Consider the following 24,279-nt stretch of genomic DNA (forward strand, 5'->3'; position numbering starts at 1 on the left):
AACCATGTGGCGATTCGAAACAAAATGCAGGAGCATGGTTCCCTGAGTGACCATGGCAACAAATGGGAGAAGGTGCTCGGATATAGATACTGTCCTCTCTCAGACACTTTTGGTGTAGCAGCTGTTAAGTGCGACTCTAGTACCTTTACAAAGAGACGGATCCTCAGTGAGACAGCTAGAGTCTATGACCCGTTATCATTGTGCCTACCGGTTTCGTTACGTGGCCGTATTTTGTTGAGTGAACTTTGGAAGAAGGGATTGGGATGGGATGTAACGGTCCCACCGGAATACTTGTCCTTATGGAGGAAGCTTTCCCTTGATCTCTCTGAGCTGGAGACCGTCTCCTTCCCCAGAAGAGCACTCAGCGAGAATGAGACTGGCAAACTTTTTCTTTTCTGCGATGCATCTCCAGAGGCATATGGCTTCGCAGCATATGTAGTGCAAAATTGCCAATCTGGTCTGGTGTTTGCAAAAGCTAGGGTGGCTCCCTTGAAAAAGAAAACTCTACTCACCTTAGAACTTATGGCCGTGTTTTTGGCTCTCCGGTGCCTGCCTAGTTTGTTGAGGAATTTTGGAGGGTTCTCTCCCTCTGAGATTCATGTAGCCACAGATTCGCAGGTGGTCCTCTCTTGACTGATTTCTGGAACAATTGTAAGCAGAAACCTCTTTGCCCGGAATAGACTGAAGGACATCCAACAGATGAGTACTGAGTTGGAAGCCACACTAGGGTTCTCCCCCTCATTTTGTTATGTCTCAACAACTGAGAATCCTGCCGATTTGATCACTAGGGGGTTAACTTTGAAAAGGTTCAAGGCTTGCCTTCAATTCTGGTGTACTGGTCCGGATTGGTTAAGTAGCGGGATCAGTCCATGGGCTGCACAGCAGTTGCCATGCCTCAGCCAGCACAGCCAAGTGGTGGCCCGTTCTTCTTGGAATGCTGCCATCCTACAGGGAAAGGAACCACCTACAGTTCTTCCTCTCGAAAGATTTTCTTCCTTTACCAAGCTATTGAGAGTGACTTCCTTGGTCCTCAGATTCATCCATCGGCTGTGTCGATTAGAAGTTGACACGTAAAGGCTTGCAGCCATTCTGCTGATGAAAACGATGCAGCGCCAGAGATATGCTGAGGAACTAGCATTCCTGCGGGATTCCTCAGGTAGGACAGTTCCGGGTTTGGTACGTGATCTCAACCTGTTCATTGATGGTGAGGGTCTTATCAGGTCAGGTGGCAGAATTGCAAGGTCTCTCCATTTCGACCCGGAAGTTAAACACCCTGTTCTGTTAGCAAAAGATCACCCAGTAACTCGGCTTATAATAATGGATGCGCATACAAGGTGTCAACACTTGGGGGTTGCATCCACTCTGGCAGAGTTAAGACGGTGTGGTTACTGGGTGCCCAAGGGAAGACAAGCAGTGAAAACAGTCCTGGCTTCATGTGCACTGTGCCGCAAGTACAATGCCAGACAAGTATTGCCCCCCAATGTGGCCAGCTTGCCTGCTTCACGTGTTGAACTGGAGGTTCCCTTCAAACACACGGGAGTAGATTTTACAGGCCACCTTTGGGTTAAGGAAGGGGTTAAGGTGGTGAAGATGTATCTACTCATCTTCACCTGTCTCAGTGTCAGGGCTGTACATGTTGAGGTGGTACCAGACATGAGCGTGTTGTCCTTTTTGCAGGCTTTGGTACATTTTACAAACCTCCATGGTGTTCCAACAGCCATTTACTGTGACAATGCTAAGACCTTCATAGGAGGTGGGCGATTATTTAAGAGGTTGTGTTGAGCCACGATTATCAACAGAAGTTTGGCTTGTGTCTGATTAAATTCTGTCCTATCCCTCTATTTTCGCCTTGGGTAGGAGGGGTCTGGGAGAGGAGTATTCAGACAATTAAAAATTGTCTGCATAAGGTGATTGGTAGAGGTGAGATAAATTATTTCACGTTACTAACCATAGTATCGGATATACAAAGGGCAATTAACAACCGCCCTCTAACTTATCGAGAATCTGCGGAGACTGAGCTGGAGGCAGTAACTCCAAACATGTTTCTGAGGCCCAATAAGAGTCCTGGACTACTTTTGAGTTTAAATGAGGAAGATTTTTCTTCCCACCTCCCTCCAAGTCGAGAGAGGCTTCTCAGGACCATGCAGGTACGAAACCGGTGTCTGGAGAAGTTCAGAGCACTATGGTATGATGAATACCTCTTAAGTCTCAGAGAGAAGCCCCTGGGCCGTTCAAGGGTGCCTTTCCGAAACAGGCTTAAGGTCGGAGATGTCGTTTTAGTTAAAAGTCCTCTTAAACCAAGACCCTTTTGGGTTCTCGGTATTATATTGGAAATGTTTTATGGTGAGGATGGTGTAGTAAGGTCTGCAAAGGTAAGGCAGGGGGGCAATGCAACACACATTCACTCATTGAAGAACCTCTTTCCACTTGAGCTCTCTTTAAACAGCGAGAGTCAGGATCAGTCCATCCCTGCATCGGTCGATGGTGCAGTTTCCCTTCAATCGACTCCTTCCCAGGAAGAAGAGGTGATTTGGCTTTGTCGTGTGTGCAGTTCCCCGCAAGGTGATCAGGATATGGTCTGTTGTGACGGCTGTGATGACTGGTGTCACTTCAAGTGTGTGGGAATTGTTTCTCCACCTCCAGAAAGGCAGAAGTGGTATTGTACGGATTGTGCACCTAAGAGACGACGACGAGGTAGGTCTAGCCTCCTCCCAGAATAGTTAGGGACTCCAAAAAAAAAATAAATAAATAAAACAAAAAAATACTAATGCGTTAACTATATTAAGTAATTGCATGGCTTTATATCCTTTGTTTTTCCACGCATTTTTTTTTTTTTTTTCTTTCTTGGGGATTGTGTGAAAAAAAGGATGAATGATTGCTCGAGAAGAGAAGGATCGGCGTGCACTTACCTTGAATACTAACCAAGAAGAATTGTTGTTGTTATTCACCCTTTTAAAGTTTTATTTTAGGCTCCAGATCACGTGATAGTTAATCATCTGATCCTTCCATTATATAAGAGGGGAGATTCCTTTGTCTTCTCTCTCTTTTTTTCTTCACCACAAATTGATTCAGTTGCCGGTGATTGAAAGTAAATCTTTTCCACTTTCGTCTGGCGAAGATACTACAAGACGGTTACGTCGCGGAAGGGGGCAATTCTTTCGCAACCTAAGGTAAGTGCATTGCTCCCTTCTTGATCTGAGCGGTCATTGATTCTTTGCTGGAAATTAATTTTTGTGTGACCATAAACCTTCTATGGTTTGGGTGTGTATAGACGGGTCGATCGGATCAACAAAGTTTTTTTCATGGATGATTTCGTCATGGTAATACTTTCCATGGTCGAAGTGGTCCAGGCCTTTATAGGCTGCCCATCCACCAGATAAAATCCGTGTCCTTGGTAGGATCCACGAATTAATTATCAGGAATAGAGTGTCCCGATCCCTGCTTTCGACTCTGGTAATATTACATAGATTCGAGCCCCGATCGACGGCTCCAAACACCCGGACACTCTTCTTAACTCGTCCTCTGTTATACTTTCTTTTAAAAAAGTAGGATTCATCTATTTCTACTTCTTTCCGCTTGTTTCCTTCGTCAATCCCACCAAGCATAATTGGATGATTGAGGAGATCTTTCTCGCAAATCTCACGGATGAAATTCATCCAGTGAGAATCGCCATCACCTATCTCTCTTCTGATCATAGCATGTGGTAGCTCTAGGCTCCAACAAAATATTACTATTAAAATTTGATGGATTTCCAGGTGGCTTTTTTAAAAAAACGAGCCTTTCCTGACAGAATTGGCTGATCTACACGATGGACATCTCCAAATGAATCTATCTTTTTTGTAACTTTATAGAAAAATTGCTGTTTTTTCGCATTTGTCGCAGAAACTGTTGTTCATTATAAGTCCCAAAGAGGCAGCCGTTTTTATCGTGTCATCCTTTAACGAGCATAAATATGCAAAAGTGCATTTCTTTTCTTTCATCAAATGTACATATTTGATTAAAAATTGTTTACCATACTCGTGAAAATTAGTAGATTTCAATTTTTTCCCAAAATATTGTAAGAATACATGTTAAAATAAATGGAAATTATTGAGAGAATACACTTTAAAATAAATGGAAATGAACAAATTATAATTTTTTCAAAAAAATATGAAACAGAATAGACGTGAAAATTTTTAAATTGCAATACCTGGCGCGTGTTTAATGAATTTGTATCATTTATAATAACTCACGTGGTTTAATAATCACGTGATTCAATTTTAAATTAAATTGAAAAAAAAAAAGGTTTTCATATTTTAAAATTATACAAGGTTCTATTAATATATTTAAAAATATTTTTTAATATGTTCTGATAATTTATTCCGATTTTCTGAGCTTAAAATAAAAAAAATATATATGAATCCTGAATTTAACCTAAAAAAAAAAATATTTTAAAATAGCGCGATATCAAAAATGTATGAGCACCAAAATTTGAAATAAAAAGTGTTCATATTGTTTTTTTTTTTTTTTTTAAAAGATCTGCTCATTTAAAAAAATAAAGTTTTCATATTATTTAATCTTTGAAAAGATCAAAATAAAAGTTTTCATATTGTTTATTTTTTTTAAAAGATCTTATTTAAAACGGTTAACTTCTGAAAAACATATGCTATAGCTTATATTTCGTCGTCACGACAACGTACCGGTGACTACAGTAAGTAGTTCCTTTTATCGGATTTTGGGTTAGAGACTATATTTCCACCCAATCTCCAGTCTTGCCATTTTTTTTTAAATATTTATACGATAAAAGCCATTTTAAAATCTTTGATAAATAAATTAACAATTTTTTTTTTTTAGCGAGCCGAATAATGCATGACCATTATTAAACAGGGCATGCTTTGAAGAATCGATACAAAAAAAAAAAAAAAAAAATTCGATAAATATTGTGCCCTTTGTGTTAAAAATAGCATCATTTTTTCGATCCCGTTTGAAAACGTTTGCCGCCTTTCGACTATGGTGGACCAAACGCGCTGAAATAATTTTTTTTATTCTGCTTTAAATTGCCCCCCCCCCCATTTTGGGGAGCCTGGCCCCCACACACATACACATTAAAAACGAAACTCATACAAATGGTCACCCATCTGGTACTGGCCAGCCTCGGCGTTAATAATACATTGAAATTTTCGTCACTGAAAAATAAGTTTTTTTTGGCCTGTCTGGTCTTCCATAGTTTGCTTTTTATTAAACACAAACGTAAACATTGTTGATCTAGACTCTAGACCGACGCGAAGTAACTGGTTGCCTGTATGAATAAGTGGAATTATTTTGGGTTTGTATTACTGTACACAGATTCGAAAAAGTTGTCAAAAAAACAAATATATAACAAATAAATGTTATCAAAGGCAAGATAACTTACTTTTCTACCTAACTGGATATATTTTTCGTGTTTTTATTCAATGTAATATATTTATTCAGCTCGAAAAACAGTGTTTACCGATGTATTGGAAAATTCAAGATGGCGTCTCACACCCTCTTTAACACCGTAAGTTTGGGAAAATGTGTTATAAATAAAAAACTATACAAAATACTATTAAAAACCCGCCGAATATATGTCAGCCTATGTCATGGTAACATATATTGAGCGAGTTTTTAACAGTATTTTAACCGGTTTTTTTTATTTATAACACCTTTTCCCAAACTTACCGTGTTAAAGAGAGAATCAGACGCCATCTTGAATTTTCCAATACATCGGTAAACACTGTATGTTTTTCGAGCTGAATAAATATGTTACATTGAATAAAAACACGAAAAACATATCCAGTTTGGTAGAAAACTAAGTTATCTTGCCTTTGATAACATTTATTTGTTATATATTTGTTTTTTGACAACTTTTTCGAATCTATGTGTGTAATACAAACCCAAAATGTCAATTGTTAACTTTTTGGGAAAATTTAACATTTAATTAAAAATAGTAGAAAAAGTTTTACATTATTCTGTTTTCTATATGATAAAATTCAGGGTTTTATCTTTCTGGAAAAAAAAAAGTTACTCAGAAATAATGGATTTTAAATGTAATTTCGTTTTAAAAAACAACAACAACTTGATTTTTCGGCCATTTTTGGCGGTGCCTAGTCTATTAAAAAGTAAATAATTAATTTACTCACCAAAATTGAAGAGAAAAGGTCAATAAATAATATATTCAAATTTAAAACAAAAAAAGTAGTGTTTTTTAGAAATTTACCTGTAAAGTCCGAAGTTTAAAACCTTTTTTTTTTTTTTTTTAAATGAAACCTTGGTCCTTTAAAAAAAAAAAAATTAGGGCTTGAATTACATTTTTCGAGGAGCTTGGAAAGACGGGGTGGAATTATTCACTATTTTTCACGAGATTTCTGACACAACTACCGATCCGGGCTCGACGGGAAATCACGATAATTCGAGTCAAATTATGCAAGAATACCCTATTTTTCAACCTTAAATGCATATCTGCCAATTTTTAAATATTAATACATTTAAACTAAAAAGAAACAACTCGGAACGATTACGAAATGGGACGAGAATTAGGCTATCATCGTCTAATTCCGCTTACATTTTAAGTTACTGCAGATAATATTGCCGAAGTTTGCCTTGATTGGCACAAAAGCAATTTACAGATGCCATTCATTTACAATTCAATGTTTATACTAATAAACTAATAAACCGGAAGTTGTAGAAAGTAGACGCCATTCAACCTACAACTTCCGGTTCCGGTTCGTCAGTGTCACTGACTGCGCATGGGCGGTTAGCTGTCAAAAACCATGGGAGCTCCTTTTCAATTCAAAGTTCTGTTGAAGGGAGTAAATCGTAAAGGTATTATTTAAATACTTTTTCCTTTAAGATATACTGTTTGTTTCTATGATTATTACAGCATTTAACTCCTATTAAATACTGTAATAGTTTATTTAACCCACCCCACCTTTTTATGCATAACGTGTTCCTATATTAAAAAACTAAATCTTAAGGATTTTATTTTTATAATAAATAATTAAACAAAACATAAGTTCCTAATATAATGATCGAGTTTGTTTTACTAAAAAGTTGTCAAAAAGCAAATATATAACAAATAAATGTTATGAAAGGCAAGATAACTTACTTTTCTACCTAACTGGATAAGTTTTTAGTGTTTTTTAAAAAATGTAAAATGTTTAATCGGTTTGAAAAACATGCAGTGTTTATCGATATATTTGAAATAAGACAGCGAGCTCCGTGTTGGAAACGTTAAGTTTGAGAAAATGACTTCAAACCAAAAATAAACTATACAAAATACTGCCAGAAACACACCCAATCTATATGTGATAGTGACATAGGCTGACATATATTCGATGGGTTTTAACGTATTTTGTATTGCCCTGGAAATATATTTTTCGAACTTAAAAAAATAGAAATTCATTCATATGTCTAACTCTGCCCTCGCGGGGAGGCAAGTAAACAGTAACACATCCGTCACGCCATGTTTCCATGCCATTTCGTAAATCAAGCAGTGTTCTTCATGACTTGTTTGTTTTTTGTTGTGTCGTCTGCTCTCCAAGAACGTGTTGTTTATTTCTGTTTTTTTTTTCTTTTAAAATTGTAAACTTTTTTTAACAGAAAATTTTGATTCTTGCACACCTGTTAACTATTTGAATATTTTTCAATAACTTTTAAATCAAATTTACTTGATTCCTTTTTCCTAACATGAAAATAAATCATAATTTATGTTAACTATCGAAATGAAAAAACATGGCAGACGTTGGCATATTCGATGGGTTTTAACGTATTTTGTATTGCCCTGGAAATATATTTTTCGAACTTAAAAAAATGGAAATTCATTCATATGTCTAACTCTGCCCTCGCGGGGAGGCAAGTAAACAGTAACACATCCGTCACGCCATGTTTCCATGTCATTTCGTAAATTAAGCAGTGTTCTTCATGACTTGTTTGTTTTTGTTGTGCTATGCAAATCGTCTGCTCTCTAAGAACGTGTTGTTTATTTCTGTTTTTTTTTTTTTTAAATTGTAAACTTTTTTTAACAGAAAATTTTGATTCTTGCACACCTGTTAACTATTTGAATATTTTTCAATAACTTTTAAATCAAATTTACTTGATTCCTTTTTCCTAACATGAAAATAAATCATAATTTATGTTAACTATCGAAATGAAAAAACATGGCAGACGTTGGCATATTCGATGGGTTTTAACGTATTTTGTATTGCCCTGGAAATATATTTTTCGAACTTAAAAAAATGGAAATTCATTCATATGTCTAACTCTGCCCTCGCGGGGAGGCAAGTAAACAGTAACACATCCGTCACGCCATGTTTCCATGTCATTTCGTAAATTAAGCAGTGTTCTTCATGACTTGTTTGTTTTTGTTGTGCTATGCAAATCGTCTGCTCTCTAAGAACGTGTTGTTTATTTCTGTTTTTTTTTTTTTAAATTGTAAACTTTTTTTAACAGAAAATTTTGATTCTTGCACACCTGTTAACTATTTGAATATTTTTCAATAACTTTTAAATCAAATTTACTTGATTCCTTTTTCCTAACATGAAAAAACATGGCAGACTAGACTTGCCCCCCCTTCTAATTTCTACAATTTACACCTTTTTCTTTTATTCGCGTTAATCTCATCGATTCCAAACTTTTAGATTAAAGAAAGGGTACTAATGCACTTTTTGATCCATGCTGAAATAATGTGATTATTTAAAAAGCCATTCTTAACATGGGGAGGGTGTTTTGTACCTATTCTATACTTTAACCTTACAATTGAATAAAAAAAACATAAAATAATTTAATTACACTTGGAAATACGATTTGGTATTTTTTTAGATTAGGTCCACCTCCACAATTTTCTTTTAAAGCCACCTTTTATAGGTTTTTGACTTCTTGTATTCTTTGGCGGCCATCTTTTTTTACGCGCGTGCAGTGTCAGTCATAGAAGAGTAAATTTGTTTATGGCGCGCACGCGCGTAAAAAAGATTGCCGCCAAAGAATACAATGCATAATACAACTTTTTATATCTCGATAACTAATTACTTCTGCAAAATTTCCAAGCGATTTTCGTATTCAGCATAGTCGAAAATCTTTAAAATTCGTCATTTAAAAGAAAATTGTGGAGGTGGACCTAATCTGAAAATTTACCCTATGTTATTTTCAAGTTAAATTCAAGTTTTACGATATTTTTTTTTTGGTACTTCTACACTTTAGTGGTTTTTCCGTGAGTCTTGCTTGCCGGCGAACGACGCGCGTGCCCCAACACCACCCCTGTCTCTTTTGGTTAGTAAGCAAGGTAAGTGCACACCGCTCTCCCTCTCTTTGAGCAATCATTATCTCCCCACTTTTTTTTTTTTTTTTTCACACATTCCCCAGGAAAGGAAAAAAGAGAAAATAGAGGAAAACAAAAAAATATAAACGCATGGACTTACTCAAAGTTAACCTGTTATTATAATTTTTATTTTATTTTTTGTTGTTTCTTAATTATTCAGGGAGGAGGCTAGTTCTATCTCGCCACCGTCTCCAGGGTGCACAACTTGGACAATACCATTTCTATCTGGCAGGAGGTGGAGACTCAGTTCCCACACACTGGAAGTGACACCAGTCATCACATCCGTTGCAATAAATCATGTTCTGATCACCCTGTGAAGAACCACATATAGGACAAAGCCAAATTACTTTATTGGCAGGTGTTGATTGAGAAGGAATAACATTAATCTCATCCCCAGGCCTATCAATAGATGCCGATATGGATCCATCTTGATCATCTCCATGTAAGGATAATTCAAGGGGGAATAGGTTTTTTAATGAGTGGATATGCACTGCATCCCCCCCCCCCTTTTACCCTTGCTGACCTGACTACCCCATCCTCTCCGCAAAACATCTCCAAAATGATCCAGGCTTATGTTGACTCCTCACCTTATACATCCCCAAACCTTGAACCTTTTTTGGAAGGGAACTCTAGAATGCCCCAGGGGTTTCTCCCAGAGGCTCAACAGGTATTCATTATACCATAGAGTGTGGAAATTCTCCAGGCACTTGTCCTGAGCCTTTCTCAACTGGGTGGGAGGCGGGAGGCAAAATCATCATTGTTCAGATCTAAAAGTAACCAGGACTTTTATTAGGCTGCAGATTCTCGATATGTCAGAGGGCGGTTATTGATAGCTCTTTGGATATCTGATATGATGGTAAGTAAAGAAAAATAATCCATCTCACCTCTACCAACCATCTTGTAAAGACAATTCTTAATTGTCTGGATACTCCTCTCCCAAACACCTCCCACCCAAGGTGAGTAAAGTGGAATGGAGCAGAACTTGATAGAACAGAAGTCAAACTTCTGTTGGTAATCATGGTTTAGCATCAACCTTTTAAACAACCAACCACCTCCTAGGAAAGTTTTAGCATTATCACTGTAAATGGCAGATGGGATGCCATACAGGTTCGTAAACTGCACCAATGCCTGCAGAAAGGTCAACACACTCATGTCAGGTACCATGTTGATGTTTATAGCTCTGACACTGAGACACATGAAGATGAGTAAGTACATTTTCACCTCCTTACCATGTTGCCTAACCCAAAGGTGACAAGTGAAATCCACTCCTGTCTGTTTGAAGGGAACTTCCAGTTCGACATGGGATGTGGGCAAGTTAACTACATTGGGAGGCAAGACCTGTCTGGCATTGTACCTTCGGCACAAAGTCAGGATCATTTTAACCGCCTGTCTGACTCTTGGCACCCAGTACCCACAACGTCTCAGTTCCGCTAAAGTGGACGCAATCCCCAAGTGCTGGCACCTAGCATGCGCATCCATTATGATGAGCTTGGTAAGTGACGTTTTGCCAATAGAATGGGGTGTTTTATCTTGCTAAAGTGGAGAGATCTACCAATTTTGCCACCTGATCTGATTAGATCTTTATCATCAATAAATAAATCAATGTCCTGCACCAACCCAGGTACCGTTTTGCTTGAGGGATCTAGCAAAAAATCCAGTTCCATATACCTAGCATTGCATCGTCTGCAAAAGCAAAACAGCTGCCAGTTTTTCACTGCCAATAGCATTACAAGTTGAGTTTTGTTTTAGATATTTTATCAACTTGCATAGCTCTATGTAAAAGATGCTTAAAACTGTTTGAATTATGCAAATACCATCAGTAGTTCAAAAGTTATGAGAATTTTAAGTGACAAAATTTAGGCTTTTCCGTGGACATTTTTCTTTAGAAAAACTGGACTAAATTACGGACCTCAACATTTGAAGAAATTCGGTAATTTCGCCACCATTTATTTATTTTTCAAGCTATTCTCATGAAACGTGGCATTCTTATGTAAAATTGTGTGCTCTTTCTGAGTATGCAGTCAAATTTGATGTATCTGTTGGATTGTGTAGTGGACTTTCGGTCAGCGTTCAAGTTGTGGATAACTTGACAAAGACTAAAGTTAATATTTATTTTATTTGATAAAATAAAATTACACAAATAAAAATGTGGCACAAGGCCGAAAAAGGGGGGTGGGGGTTAATGTTGACCTAACTAACATAACGTTAACTTAACTAGACTCTTTCACCAAAACACCAGAATCACTCTGTGGACATCCTACTTAAACCCCAAAAGTTACAAATATATATACATGATGTGGGGGGGTTGGGGATAAAAATCTTATTTACAAAATTGGATGAAAAATATACAATGCTAAAAGGTGGTTAGTAAAAAGAACCCCCTCACTACTAATTGTGGCGGATAAAAAGTTTTGCCAGTCTAAAAGATGTAGGTCCCACGAAAACTGACTTTATACAAACACAACAAAAATGGCCCACATCTCTGGCAAAACAGTTTATCCGTCACCTAAGGGGCCGGGATTGGGGGTTATCGAAGTGGGAGGAAAAAAAAAAAAAAAAAAAAAAAAAAGGGACGCTGGGACAGGGAAAACCAAAAAAAGGGGATTGGGGCGATGATAGCATGCATACTCTAGCTAAGTTAAAAATCGAACAAAAATGCCTAACTAGCCTACTCTAGGAGGTCCGATGCATGTCTATGTTTGATCAAGTCACCCAAAATCCTTAAAAAAACCTAAGCCACTCAAAAAAGAAATTCAAGATTAGCTCCATTCACTTTACACAATCGCGAAACTTTCACCCACCTGTCGTTGAAATTCACAGGAGTGAGTTTCACCTTCTCCAGCTTAATTCGCATTTTCAATCGATATTTGAAAATGAGGACAAGCTGGGGAGCAGTGAAGGTCTCACCTCCGTAAACCTCCTTCTGTCGCGTCGTCCAAATCACGCCTCTCATAACTGCTAGTAAACACAGAAAAACATAGCGTTCTTCTTTCTTCATGGTCGGTGCCCAGTTGCAGCATGGGGAAACCGACTCCAGCACAAAAAAACGCTCGCTCAGCATGCGAACCGTGAAGCCTTCAACTAACTCACACAACGGTCGAACAATGGCGCAGTGGAAGAAAGCATGATCAAGGTCTTCCTCCCATTCTCCGCATCGGACACAATTGGGTGTCTCCATAAAACCCGCTGCGTAAAGTCTTTTGCCGACCCAGAGGGCATTTCGTATTACCAGCCAGGTGAGTGATGCCTCGTAATTATCGAAGCAGCTCGACCCAGGTGCCCAAGGCCATATTAAGCGGCGCTCCTCCTTCGTAAAACCGAACTCCTCAATCTTTTCGTCTCGAACGGATCCCCTCACTAAGGCCCGATATAGCGCCTTGCGAGACAACAGCTGGGTGTCAGAGAGGCTTTCTTGGACCCGTAGAAGAAATCTCAAGGCCTGCCGACACTCGCGATAGAAAGGGCACTCGTTTCGGAACAACTTGTGTGCCTCCCCTCTAGCCGAATGCACACTCTCCAAAGCCTGAAAGGCTTTCTTAGTGTCTTCTATCCAGAAGACACCGTTTCCCTCACTTGGTGTACACATTCGATCCAGGTATATCAGCCTAAGAGTGTGTCTACGTATTTGCACACTAGGCATACCCAGACCGCCTTCAGACGGATGCAGGTAACAGACCTCCCGAGTAACCATGGCTTGCTTTCCGCGCCATAAGAATGCAAAAAGAGCACGCACCAGATCAACTAGTGTGGTCTCCGGGAGTGGAAGTACTGATAGACGGTAAAGGATCAGGGGGTAGATATGAGAATTGCATACCTCCGCCCGACCCTTCAAAGACAGATTTCTCAAGGCCCACAAATGAGATGCGACCTTGACCGCTTCCAATACCTCCGACCAATTTTTCTCCAGCTGGAGACCGGGGCCAAACCAGACGCCGAGTAGCTTGCATGGCCCATCAGTCCAACCAAAGGGTCCCTGAAGGGGCATACCCCTCCAGGCACCGATACGTAAGCCAATAGACTTAACGTAGTTAATTATGGCCCCTGTGACCTTGGCATACCGACTTGTTTCTATGTCAACGACTCTAATCTCGGCACTGCTCGTTACAAGCACAGTCACGTCGTCAGCATAGGCGGTATACTTTACCGGGGTAGAGCCACCTGGCAAAGTAATCCCGCGAAGGACCGGATTCACCCGAAGCTGGCGCAAACATGGCTCAAGCGCCAGCACATATAACATTGGGGATAACGGTAAACTTTGACGGATCGATCTTGTTAACATGAAGGGTTTTGACCTCACCCCATTCACTTCTACCATAGCACCAGGGTTGGCATACAAGAGGCAAATCCAAGAGCGAAACTGGGGACCAAACCCAGCCGAGCGAAGAACAGCCTCTAGGTAACGATGGTCTACTCTGTCGAATGCTTTGGACTGATCTAAGTTGATCAGCGCGGCTTCAGTGTCAACTTTTTCTACGATCAAGCGTATCGTGTGCAAATTGTCTTGAATCGTCCGGCCCTTAACAGAACAAGTCTGTTCGGGACTTATTAGACGGTGTAAGACAATCTGCAGACGATTTGCTAAGATCTTGGCCAAAATCTTTAACTCTGTGTTTAACATCGTTAAGGGCCGGAAATTACCTATCCCATCCCCTCCATTTTTATCTTTGCGTAACAATTTAATGATCCCCCTGGTAAAGTACTGAGGTATGCACCCGTTCCTAAACCAGGAGTTAAAAAGTACGGTCAGCAAAGGGATAAAAATGGGCGACAGCCTCAAATACACCTCGTAGGGCAGACCATCTATCCCAGGGGTCCTGTCTAGCCCGACCTGTTTCAAGGCCTCAATGACTTCTTCCTCTTTTATGCTACCTTCACACCTAGCTGCTTCGGTCGCCTCCAGGCGAGAAAAGTCGGCTAAATAGGTGTCAAACTGTTCAATAGTCAGACCGGGCTCCTTGGTAAAAAGTTCCTGAAAATGAGTCCGAAAACCCTCCAAGATTCCGTCGTTTGAAGTCACGGTTCGTCCGTCCGGCAATGTGACACTGGCGATGTGTCGATCTGCAGAACGTCGAAACTCCTCCGCACGCAATGACTCGGCCATGTTTGTTGCCTCGTTTGCCGCTCTTTTTAATCTAGCCCTAACTAATACTCCCTGGTCCTCCCTGTTATCCAAGGAGTCCAGTTCAGCCTTAACTACAGTATAGCTAGCACTATCCCCCTCCTCCACCGCCCTTTCTAATCTATCTTCTAGCGCCGCTTTCGCTGCTCTAGAACTACGTTTGAGCCGGCGACTAAAATCAGCAGCGAAGGACCTAATGACTTTTTTAAGGTTGCCCCACCACTTATTCCCGATGATAGCCCCCGTCAATTCCCTCTGTATTGTTAGTAGAAGCTGTTCCCGGAAGTCCTTCACATCGAACAACGACGTGTTGAACTTCCAGTAACTAGCCATCCTAGGTTTAACACTATCTAAGTTTACTCGAACCCGGACAAGCCTGTGGTCCGAATAAACTATACTATGAAAACTTGGACAGTCTAAAAGCCCTAAGTCGACTCTCCTAACTAAGAACCGATCGATGTAACTCGAAAGTTGCACCGAATCGGAGCCGCGTCTACCTGTCCAAGTCCATGCTAAATCCCCGGGTTTTTCGTTCCGAAATTTATCGACAAGATCAAACTTGTCGACAAAGCCTCGAAACGCTTTAGCATCCCGGTTCTGATTAGTATCCCTTCTGGTATTAACCCCGCGATCTAACTCGGGATCCAGGACCGCGTTCCAGTCTCCCGCTAAAACTAACCGTCGAGACGAATTCATGAAAGGCTCGATTCGCCGAAAAAAGGAAACTAGCTCAGCATGGTTATTGGGCGCATAAACCCCAATAAAACGAAATGCCACATCCTTTACGGTAACATCTAGAACGAGCAATCTTCCCTCTGGATCTGCATAAATAGGGTCACACGACGCATCAAGAGTGCGCTTAACTAGCCAGGTAACCCCCCTTGCATGGGTATCATAATGTGCTGAATAGAGCTGAAAGTCTCTGAGGAGCACACCCTGATAATCACTAGGAATGAAGTGAGTTTCCTGTATACAACAAATATCCACACCAAGGCGTTGAAGGTCGCGTGCAACTCGAAGTTTACGAGAGGCGTCCCTCAACCCTCGGACATTTAAACTAGCTAATCTTAAGGAAGCCATCTTGAGTTACTTAGGGTTGAGAAACCTAATCAAACATAGACGGTGTCAAGACACCGACAGCTGTCCCCAATGATCCAGTGGTCATCTCAGTGGTGATAGACCCGTCAGGGGACAGACCGCCGATGTCTAGGGGGAAGGTTAGTTTAACTGCCCTATAAAGTGAAGGATGGAGTTTGATGGGGACCCGTCCAACACATCGTTTTCTAATTTCGATTAAATCGTTGTCGTTGAAATAGGCTGCTGGAGGATAAAGGTTGAAAGCAGAGTTTGCTTCCTCCAGCATAGTCCATAGTCCTTTGGCCTCCTCGCGTTTCCTGACAACTGTTAGTATATGGTTTGTTTTAAAATTTTCAGGGTTAGTAATGTCTTTTTTTTGGTATGATTTGAAAGCGAGGAGGTTTCTGTATTCTTTCCTGCTATGGGACTTCATTATGTTCTCTACTTCCGCCGTGATCTTGCACACATCCTTCCCATTAAAGAAGGGTTGTTTTTTTTTTTCTTGATTCAGTCTCTACAGAGGGGCTTCTATGTCTTTTCTTATCTGAGGGGGGAGGAGGGGGCATGTCTGTTTTCATTGGAGAAGGGGGAGGGGTGTTCTTGGGTGTGTTGTTTGGCGAGCAGAATGGTGACGGTTTGGGGGTCTTTTTGGAGGGGGAACCTAGAGATGTCATTTTGGTGTCTCTAGTGGGCAGAGAAGCTTTAGTAAGTGGGGGGGGGCTTTGCGAGGGATTTGCTTTTCTTTTGAGGTCGGTTTTTCAGGGAAAAGGGATTCAGGGAACTCTTTCTCCTCAGATTTTCTCCTTTTCTCATCAAGAGTCTCTTTTAGTTTAAGTAGGGTTTTGAATTTATTGCCCCCTGGGTCTTTACTTGTTCTAATTTCAATTTTCTCTTCTTTAGAGAGGGACTTAGCATAAGTCTTGGGTGGGGATTTTTTTGAAAGAGGGATGAGTGTCCAGTTGTCCTTCTTTTTGGGGGATTGTTTCTCTGAATTAAAAGTCTTTTCAAACTCTTCAGGTGTGATTTCGTTTTTCTCTTCTGCTGGTGTCTGGGAATTGTCCTTAGGTTCTACATAACCTATTTTCCGGTCATTTGTAGGGATAATTTTTACAGCTGGCTTCCTTTTGGGGCATGTGTAAGTGAGATGGCCGACTTCCCCACATATCCAATATGCTGGTCTTCTGCCTGCGACCACGATTGGCAGCTTCTCTACACCAGCCTCCAGGTAGTATGGTATACGTAAAAATGCTTCTGCGTTAAGCAGAATGTCAAAAGTCCATACTCCATTATAATGGTCCTCCTCTATTCCGGTTATGTCCCCAAACTTAAGTAAGAAAGCGGCTAGGTATTCCCCGGGGACAGCACCAGGAACTTCAAAAATGGACACTGTAGTTCTTCGCCTTCCTAAGTATTCCATCCTCAGAACGTACTCATTGGTAATGATTTCTTTTTTTGTCATAGCTATGCATTCGTCTTCCGTCTTAAAAAGAGCTGCCCATGTGTTGTATCCTTTACATTTTGTAATTCGCTCAGCTCTTAAACCTGCTGATGCAATTAATTTGGTGACAACATCTTTCGTTGATCTTATTAATTTTTTTGTTTTGCGGTCTATTACAAATAGAGAAATAGTCCTCTTAGCAAACTCCTGTAACGTTCCAACTTAATACCAGTTTCTGTCGTAAATTCAACGCATTTCTTTGCGTCTTTGACAAATTTTACCACGTCAATTTTTACTTTTGGTGGTTTTGTCCATCCACCTGATGCCTCATCTTCCTTCACCTCAAACGTCGGCACACAGCTGGCAGATGCCATGGCCGGCGTATAACAAGAGGAGAGAAAGATAACAGTCCAAAAAAAAAATAAAAAAAAAGAGTCCGGTAATTGAAAAAGTGGTGCCGGGGGAAGAAGAAGATAAGCAATAACAAATTTAACAAGGTGATAACAAAATATTAACAATATAACGCGCAGAATAACAATATACGAACCAACAAATTTTTAACCATGTAACTCGAACGATGAAGTCGTAGTCAGACAAAGACTAAAGTTACTTCTCATGAAAGAGGAGAACTATTTATGGCACAATGGGAGATTCCATTGTGCACACATGGGCCAGTCTATTCCTTGGATTGTGATTGGCTGAATCACCTGATTGGATATGCTTGTACATAAATACAAGCCCTCAGTCCAGCTCAATCTGATGTCTGTCTTGTGCATGAGCTGAACCCTTGGTAAGTGTTGCTGCTATTATTATTATTGTTGTTGTTGTTGTGTGTTATTGACTAACACAGTTCTTTTGATTATTCTACATCTCCCCCCCCCCCACGAGTAGGCTGGGTTGTGTGAGAGGTGTATCTCTCTTTCAGGCCTAGTTTGTTGTGTGGTAGTAACCTAGAAAGAGCTCGGGGAATCCTTGATCGAAAGCGTGGGGATATATGTGTGGTTTGTTGTTGGGGTTTGGTTGCTGTGTATGTGCTATTACAGGGAGATAGTGGGATATGCAAGAATGTAGTATCGCTTGAGGAAATTGTTGGTCCTAGTGCTGCACTTGGTATTGGGGTTGGTGTAGGCTTAAGTTCGCATTTTCTGAGGAAACGGCGGTTCCTAAGTGTGATCCTTCTGGATCCGTTAACCCTGATTCGGTATTGTCGATCTGGTAGGGAACTGATGATTTTGCCCGTTGTGTTCCATCTGCGATTGACTGGATTTTGGATGGCTACAGTGTCACCAGCTTGTAATGGTGGAAGGTTGTGGGTATATTTATTGTATCTTTCTACTATTTTTGCATTGCGGTGGTGGAGCATTTCCTCGCGATGTTGTGCCGCTGACACCCATTCAGGATGAGGCTTGTAGAGGATTGGCTGTGATGGGATGGAGTCACGTAGTCGACGGTGAAGTAATAATTGGGCCGGTGATAGGCCAATGCTTTGGATTGGGGTATTCCGATACTGCAAGATGGCCCGGGCAACACTGTCATTGTCCAAGGAACCGTGGGGGCCTGTGTTTCCTTTCACAATCCTCTTTGCAGTTTTTACTGCGAGCTCTGCCCTGCCATTGGATTGGGGATACGCAACAGAAGATAATCTGTGCCTAACACACCATGTTTTCAGAAATTCTTGGAACGTGCTGGAAGTGAAAGGTGGGCCGCCATCGGTGCTGAGTTCTTCTGGGGCACCATATGTTTGGAACAGTTGTCGGCATATGGACATCAATTTGGTTGTAGTAGTGTGACCTGATTCTAGGCGGTATAAAATTAGCCAACCAGTTAGCCTATCTGCGCAGGCAAGGTATGTGTGATCTCCAATATAAAAAATATCCATGACGATTTGTTGGAATGGCCACTCTGGGGATCGTGTTAGAATGATAGGCTCCCTTGGTTGACTAGGTGCGATGGTTGAGCATACCATGCAATTCGCCCTAATACTGCGGATTGATGCATCCATCCCTGGCCAGTACACAGATTCGTTGGCACGTGCTTTCATGCCGACTACTCCTTGGTGTGCAGAATGCAGGCAGTGTAGGACCTTTTTTCGTTGTGTTTTGGGGATGACAATCCTTCGATCCAACAATACTAGACCATTGTCAGTGCTAAGGCGGTGCCTCACCTCCCAATACTCACGGATTTCGGGCGCAGTGAGATTACGTGTTTTTGGGAAGCCTTGCTGTATTGTGTCTATTAATTTGTTATATTGTTGATCGCCACGACCTGCTGAACGAATTAGGTCTGGTGATATCATGGCTATATTACTGCTGTCTGCAAATGTTGCTATTAAGGCTGTTGACTCTGTTATGTTGCTTATGTTGTTCGACTCAAGTATATCCATTTGAGAGGGTTTTGTTGGAAATACATCGAGGAGGGCTTGCACCATCGCCACTGGGTGGCGGGAAACTGCATCAGGGCCTCTGTGCCACTTCCCGGGGCAATGCTGTATGGTAAATCTGTATCTCAGGGTCTTTTCCTTTAGTCTAAAGAGCCGGGGGTTTTGGATCTTGCTCAGATCACGATCGCCAAATATCCCCTTCAGCGGTTCATGGTCTGTGACCACTATGATGTTTGGAGAACCCATGACGAACATACGGCATTTCTCCAATGCCCATGCTATTGCTGCTGCCTCACCCTCTATTGGTGCGTATCTGCGCTCAGCATCCGTGCAAAATCTGCTGCCGGCATATATCAGATGCCAACCTTCGGAACAGCAGATTGGGGCTTTTTGCATGGTACATTGGCAATGTTTTTGTAGGAGTAGGAAGCCCATTCCTTCTTTGCTCCAATCTGGAGCAAGGCAAGTTGCTCTGTCTTTGTCAAATGTTGCTACCCCCTTCTGGACTAGGTGAATTATAACTCGCTTGGAATCTTTGAATGCGTCTTCAAGGTTTTGATTCCAAGCAAATTTGGAGTTTTGTTTGACGAGGTCCCGAAAAGGCACCATAACTGGACCCAGTGAATATGCCCAGGCTACTTGGTTGACAAGCCCAAACCATGATCTGGCATCAGTAATTGTCCTTGGGACTGGAAAATCCTGTATTGCTTGTATCATGGACTCAGAAGGGGTCACTCCTGAAGAAGTTATCTGGAGGCCTCCAAATTGTACGACATCCTGACAGAATTGGAATTTGTCGGTGTTGAGCACAATTCCATTCTTAGCACATTGGAGCAGAAAATCGAAGGTATGATAAAAGGCTCCCTCAATGCTAGAGTCATATAGCAGGGTATCGTCTACTATCTTCACCTTGCGTGGGATATCTTTTATTATCTCATCGTATCTGCGAGTGTAAGCATCCCCAGATGCGACATATCCTTGAGGCATCCTAAGATACATGTATCTTCCCCACTCAGTTATGAAGGTGGTTAATGGTTGAGATTCTTTGTCTAAGAGAATCGAGTGGTATCCATCAACAGCGTCTAGGACTGTTTTCTTTGTTCTAGGTGGCACTTGCAGTGCCAACTGGAATGGCGACCCAGTATGGTGGGTTTCTCGCTTGCATTGAGAGTTAAGGTGTTGGTAATCTATTGTTCTCCGTGGATTACCATTCTTTTTGGCAGTTATTACCATAGTACTGCACCAATCAGTAGGCATACCCACGGGTACTGGAGCTATGATACCTTTTTCTACATCCTTCCAAAGGGCTTGTCTTACTGGTTCCTTGAAGTGGAAGGGTACAGGAATTGGGTTATGCCTGGCTTTAGGGATTGCTCCCTCTTTGAGGTGAATGTGGGCAGCTGGGCCGGACATGGCTGGAAATATCCCATCTTTGTTGAATGTCGTTTTGGCAAACTTTTCTAGGAGCCAGCTCTTAAGTTTGCCTATGTTATCTTCTGTTGCGGGAAAAGGGAGGTTTTTGGGGCGATTTGGCAATTGATCTACACCCTTTTTAGACTCGGTGTCTACCTCTTCATGTACATCTGCTAAAGGGTTTGGAAAATGTTTGTGCAATATTCCCACATCGATGCAGGCTGCTCTGCTGAGATAAAACCGTTGTATGCCCTTGCATATGTAGAGGGCTTGTTTAGTTGTTTTCCCTCTGACCACAAACTCAACTGGTAGCCAACTCTGACACATGAGTGTGAAACCTCCAACTGTTCGTACGATCTTTCTTGATTGGATAAGACTAATCTCTGTGAGGCCCATTTTGATTAAATGCTTTGGTCCCCCAAGACAAATGGCGGCACCACTGTCGGGAAAAACCTTTAGCGTTGTACTACAACTCTTAGGGATATTGACAGGTCGTCTGGGATCTGGTTTTGGTGAGAATGGGATTACTGATGCATTTATTTCAGTTAACAGATCACCTTCTGTAGTCATAATGGTGCCCCTCATTTGATCGAATGTGATATGGGCCATGAGTGTATTCATGGGAGCTTCTTGGTCTTCAAAACTCTTTATCACTGCCGGGCGATATTTCTTTGTCTGGCACACTGCTGAAAAATGGTTAAGTTTCCCACAAGTGTTGCACATTTGATTCCATGCCGGACATGTTAAATGGCGGGCACTTGTCCTTGGAGTACCGTGTTGGTGACTACCGCAACCTATGCAGGTTTGACGGGGTTCTTTATCAGCAATGTTATCGTTGTGAGTAGCAGTAGAGCTAGTGCGAATATTGCCTCTGCTAGTCTGTACAGCACTGTGTTTTTTTTTTTTGCGATACATTGACATCCGGACTGTAGCTATGTCTGAGGTATCAGTCATTGCGGTTTGGTCCCGTAGTGCAGACTCAAATGCCTCAGCATGACAAATATTTTGGTTGAGAGTTTTTAGCAACCCGGCTTTTGCCAGTAGATCGGTCTGAAGCGTATCATTCGATATCCCTTTGATAAATTGGTCCTTGATGTAAATGTCGGACAGGTCGTGATCGCAGTTGGGGCATGAAAAATTACAGTCTATGGCCGTGGACCTAAGACGAACAAGGTATTGTTGGATGGGTTCATCTTCATGCTGTGATATAGCTGCAAATGTCATCCGATGGACCATGGGATTTGATTTTTGAGTTACCAATGCTTCTGTCATCTCTAGCAGTTTGTCTGGGTTGGTGGTGAAGAACTTAGGGTACGTATTTATGATTGCGTTTTGAACGGATTCATCAGCGCAACTGTATAACTGGGTATTGGCCTGAGAAGTTGGCATGTCCGTTATTCTGGTGAATACTTCCCAGTCAATCCGAAATTTTCTGAATTGTTGAGGGGTCATTTCAAGATGAAGTTGGGGAGGCCTGGCAGCTGGTGCCTTAGCATAGGTGGTCTGGGTAGCGGGCTCCTTGGCTTGTCGAAAGATAGACAGAGCTTCTCCCATTGTTGTGATTCCCAATTCTCTTAGCATGGCTCGATCCATTACTTGAAGGTTTTCTTTCCTCAGTTTTTCCTTCACAAAAGTTGCAGCGTAGCTCTTGGCGGAATCGGCAGCAATGCCTGCTTTGAGGAAATAGTCTTCCCAATCTTCTGTCTCAAATCCTGTTCGTAGCGCCATGTTGGATTGTGTAGTGGACTTTCGGTCAGCGTTCAAGTTGTGGATAACTTGACAAAGACTAAAGTTAATATTTATTTTATTTGATAAAATAAAATTACACAAAAAAAATGTGGCACAAGGCCGAAAAAAGGGGGGTGGGGGTTAATGTTGACCTAACTAACATAACGTTAACTTAACTAGACTCTTTCACCAAAATACCAGAATCACTCTGTGGACATCCTACTTTACAAATATATATACATGATAAGGGGGGTTGGGGATAAAAATCTTATTTACAAAATTGGATGAAAAATATACAATGATAAAAGGTGGTTAGTAAAAAGAACCCCCTCCCTACTAATTGTGGCGGATAAAAAGTTTTGTCAGTCGAAAAGATGTAGGTCCCACGAAAACTGACTTTATTCAAACACAACAAAAATGGCCTACATCTCTGGCAAAACAGTTTATCCGTCACCTAAAGGGGCCGGGATTGGGGGTTATCGAACCAAAAGTGGGAGGAAAAAAAAAAAAAAAAAAAAAAAAACCGAGGGACGCTGGGACAGGGAAAACAAAAAAAAAGGGATTGAGGCGATGACAGCATGCATACTCTAGCTAAGTTAAAAATCAAACAAAAATGCCTAACTAGCCTACTCTAGGAGGTCCGATGCATGTCTATGTTTGATCAGGTTACCCAAAATCCTTAAAAAACCTAAGCCACTCAAAAAAGAAATTCAAGATTAGCTCCATTCACTTTACACAGTCGCGAAACTTTCACCCACCTGTCGTTGAAATTCACAGGAGCGAGTTTCACCTTCTCCAGCTTAATTCGCATTTTCAATCGATATTTGAAAATGAGGACAAGCTGGGGAGCAGTGAAGGTCTCATCTCCGTAAACCTCCTTCTGTCGCGTCGTCCAAATCAAGCCTCTCATTACTGCTAGTAAACACAGAAAAACATAGCGTTCTTCTTTCTTCATGGTCGGTGCCCAGTTGCAGCACGGGGAAACCGACTCCAGCACAAAAAAACGCTCGCTCAGCATGCGAACCGTGAAGCCTTCAACTAACTCACACAACAGTCGAACGATGGCGCAGTGGAAGAAAGCATGATCAAGGTCTTCCTCCCATTCTCCGCATCGGACACAATTGGGTGTCTCCATAAAACCCGCTGCGTAAAGTCTTTTGCTGACCCAGAGGGCATTTCGTATTACCAGCCAGGTGAGTGATGCCTCGTAATTATTGAAGCAGCTCGACCCAGGCGCCCAAGGCCATATTAAGCGGCGCTCCTCCTTCGTAAAACCGAACTCCTCAATCTTTTCGTCTCGAACGGATCCCCTCACTAAGGCCCGATATAGCGCCTTGCGAGATAACAGCTGGGTGTCAGAGAGGCTTTCTTGGACCCGTAGAAGAAATCTCAAGGCCTGCCGACACTCGCGATAGAAAGGGCACTCGTTTCGGGGCAACTTGTGTGCCTCCCCTCCAGCCGAATGCACACTCTCCAAAGCCTGAAAGGTTTTCTTAGTGTCTTCTATCCAGAAGACACCGTTTCCCTCACTTGGTGTACACATTTGATTCAGGTATATCAGCCTAAAAGTGTGTCTACGTATTTGCACACTAGGCATACCCAGACCGCCTTCAGACGGATGAAGGTAACAGACCTCCCGAGTAACCATGGCTTGCTTTCCGCGCCATAAGAACGCAAAAAGAGCACGCACCAGATCAACTAGTGTGGTCTCCGGGAGTGGAAGTACTGATAGACGGTAAAGGATCAGGGGGTAGATATGAGAATTGCATACCTCCGCCCGACCCTTCAAAGACAGATTTCTCAAGGCCCAC

At 41.5% G+C, this 24,279-nt stretch overlaps 2 protein-coding genes across 15 annotated transcripts in view; both read left to right on the forward strand.

Moving 5' to 3' along the window:
* Positions 1–1,104: 1,104 nt before the first annotated feature.
* Positions 1,105–1,782, forward strand: LOC145292774 (uncharacterized). Its single transcript, XM_080138812.1, has one exon. The coding sequence runs from the start codon at positions 1,105–1,107 to the stop codon at positions 1,780–1,782; it is 678 nt and encodes a 225-aa protein (XP_079994938.1).
* Positions 1,783–6,697: 4,915 nt separating this feature from the next.
* The window catches only part of LOC145293152 (uncharacterized), a 589,140-nt gene continuing 571,558 nt past the window's right edge, over positions 6,698–24,279 (forward strand). For 5 of the 14 annotated variants that reach the window (XM_080139584.1, XM_080139599.1, XM_080139596.1 and 2 more), the window contains exons 1-2: positions 6,726–6,822; positions 9,196–9,277. The gene's annotated coding sequence lies outside the window, so the exon portion shown is untranslated. Of the gene's footprint in view, positions 6,823–9,195; positions 9,278–9,473; positions 9,756–24,279 lie in introns of all 14 variants that reach the window. The other 9 variants (XM_080139585.1, XM_080139592.1, XM_080139598.1 and 6 more) reach the window with 4 other exon arrangements.

Source organism: Euprymna scolopes, chromosome 14 (assembly GCF_053919585.1).
Source record: "Euprymna scolopes isolate OS-2025 chromosome 14, ASM5391958v1, whole genome shotgun sequence".
NCBI classification, from domain to species: Eukaryota; Metazoa; Mollusca; class Cephalopoda; order Sepiida; family Sepiolidae; genus Euprymna; species Euprymna scolopes.

Excerpts from the sequence above, each read along its gene's own strand:
- LOC145292774 (XM_080138812.1), top strand. The coding sequence starts at position 1,105 with ATGCAGCGCCAGAGATATGCTGAGGAACTAGCATTCCTGCGGGATTCC.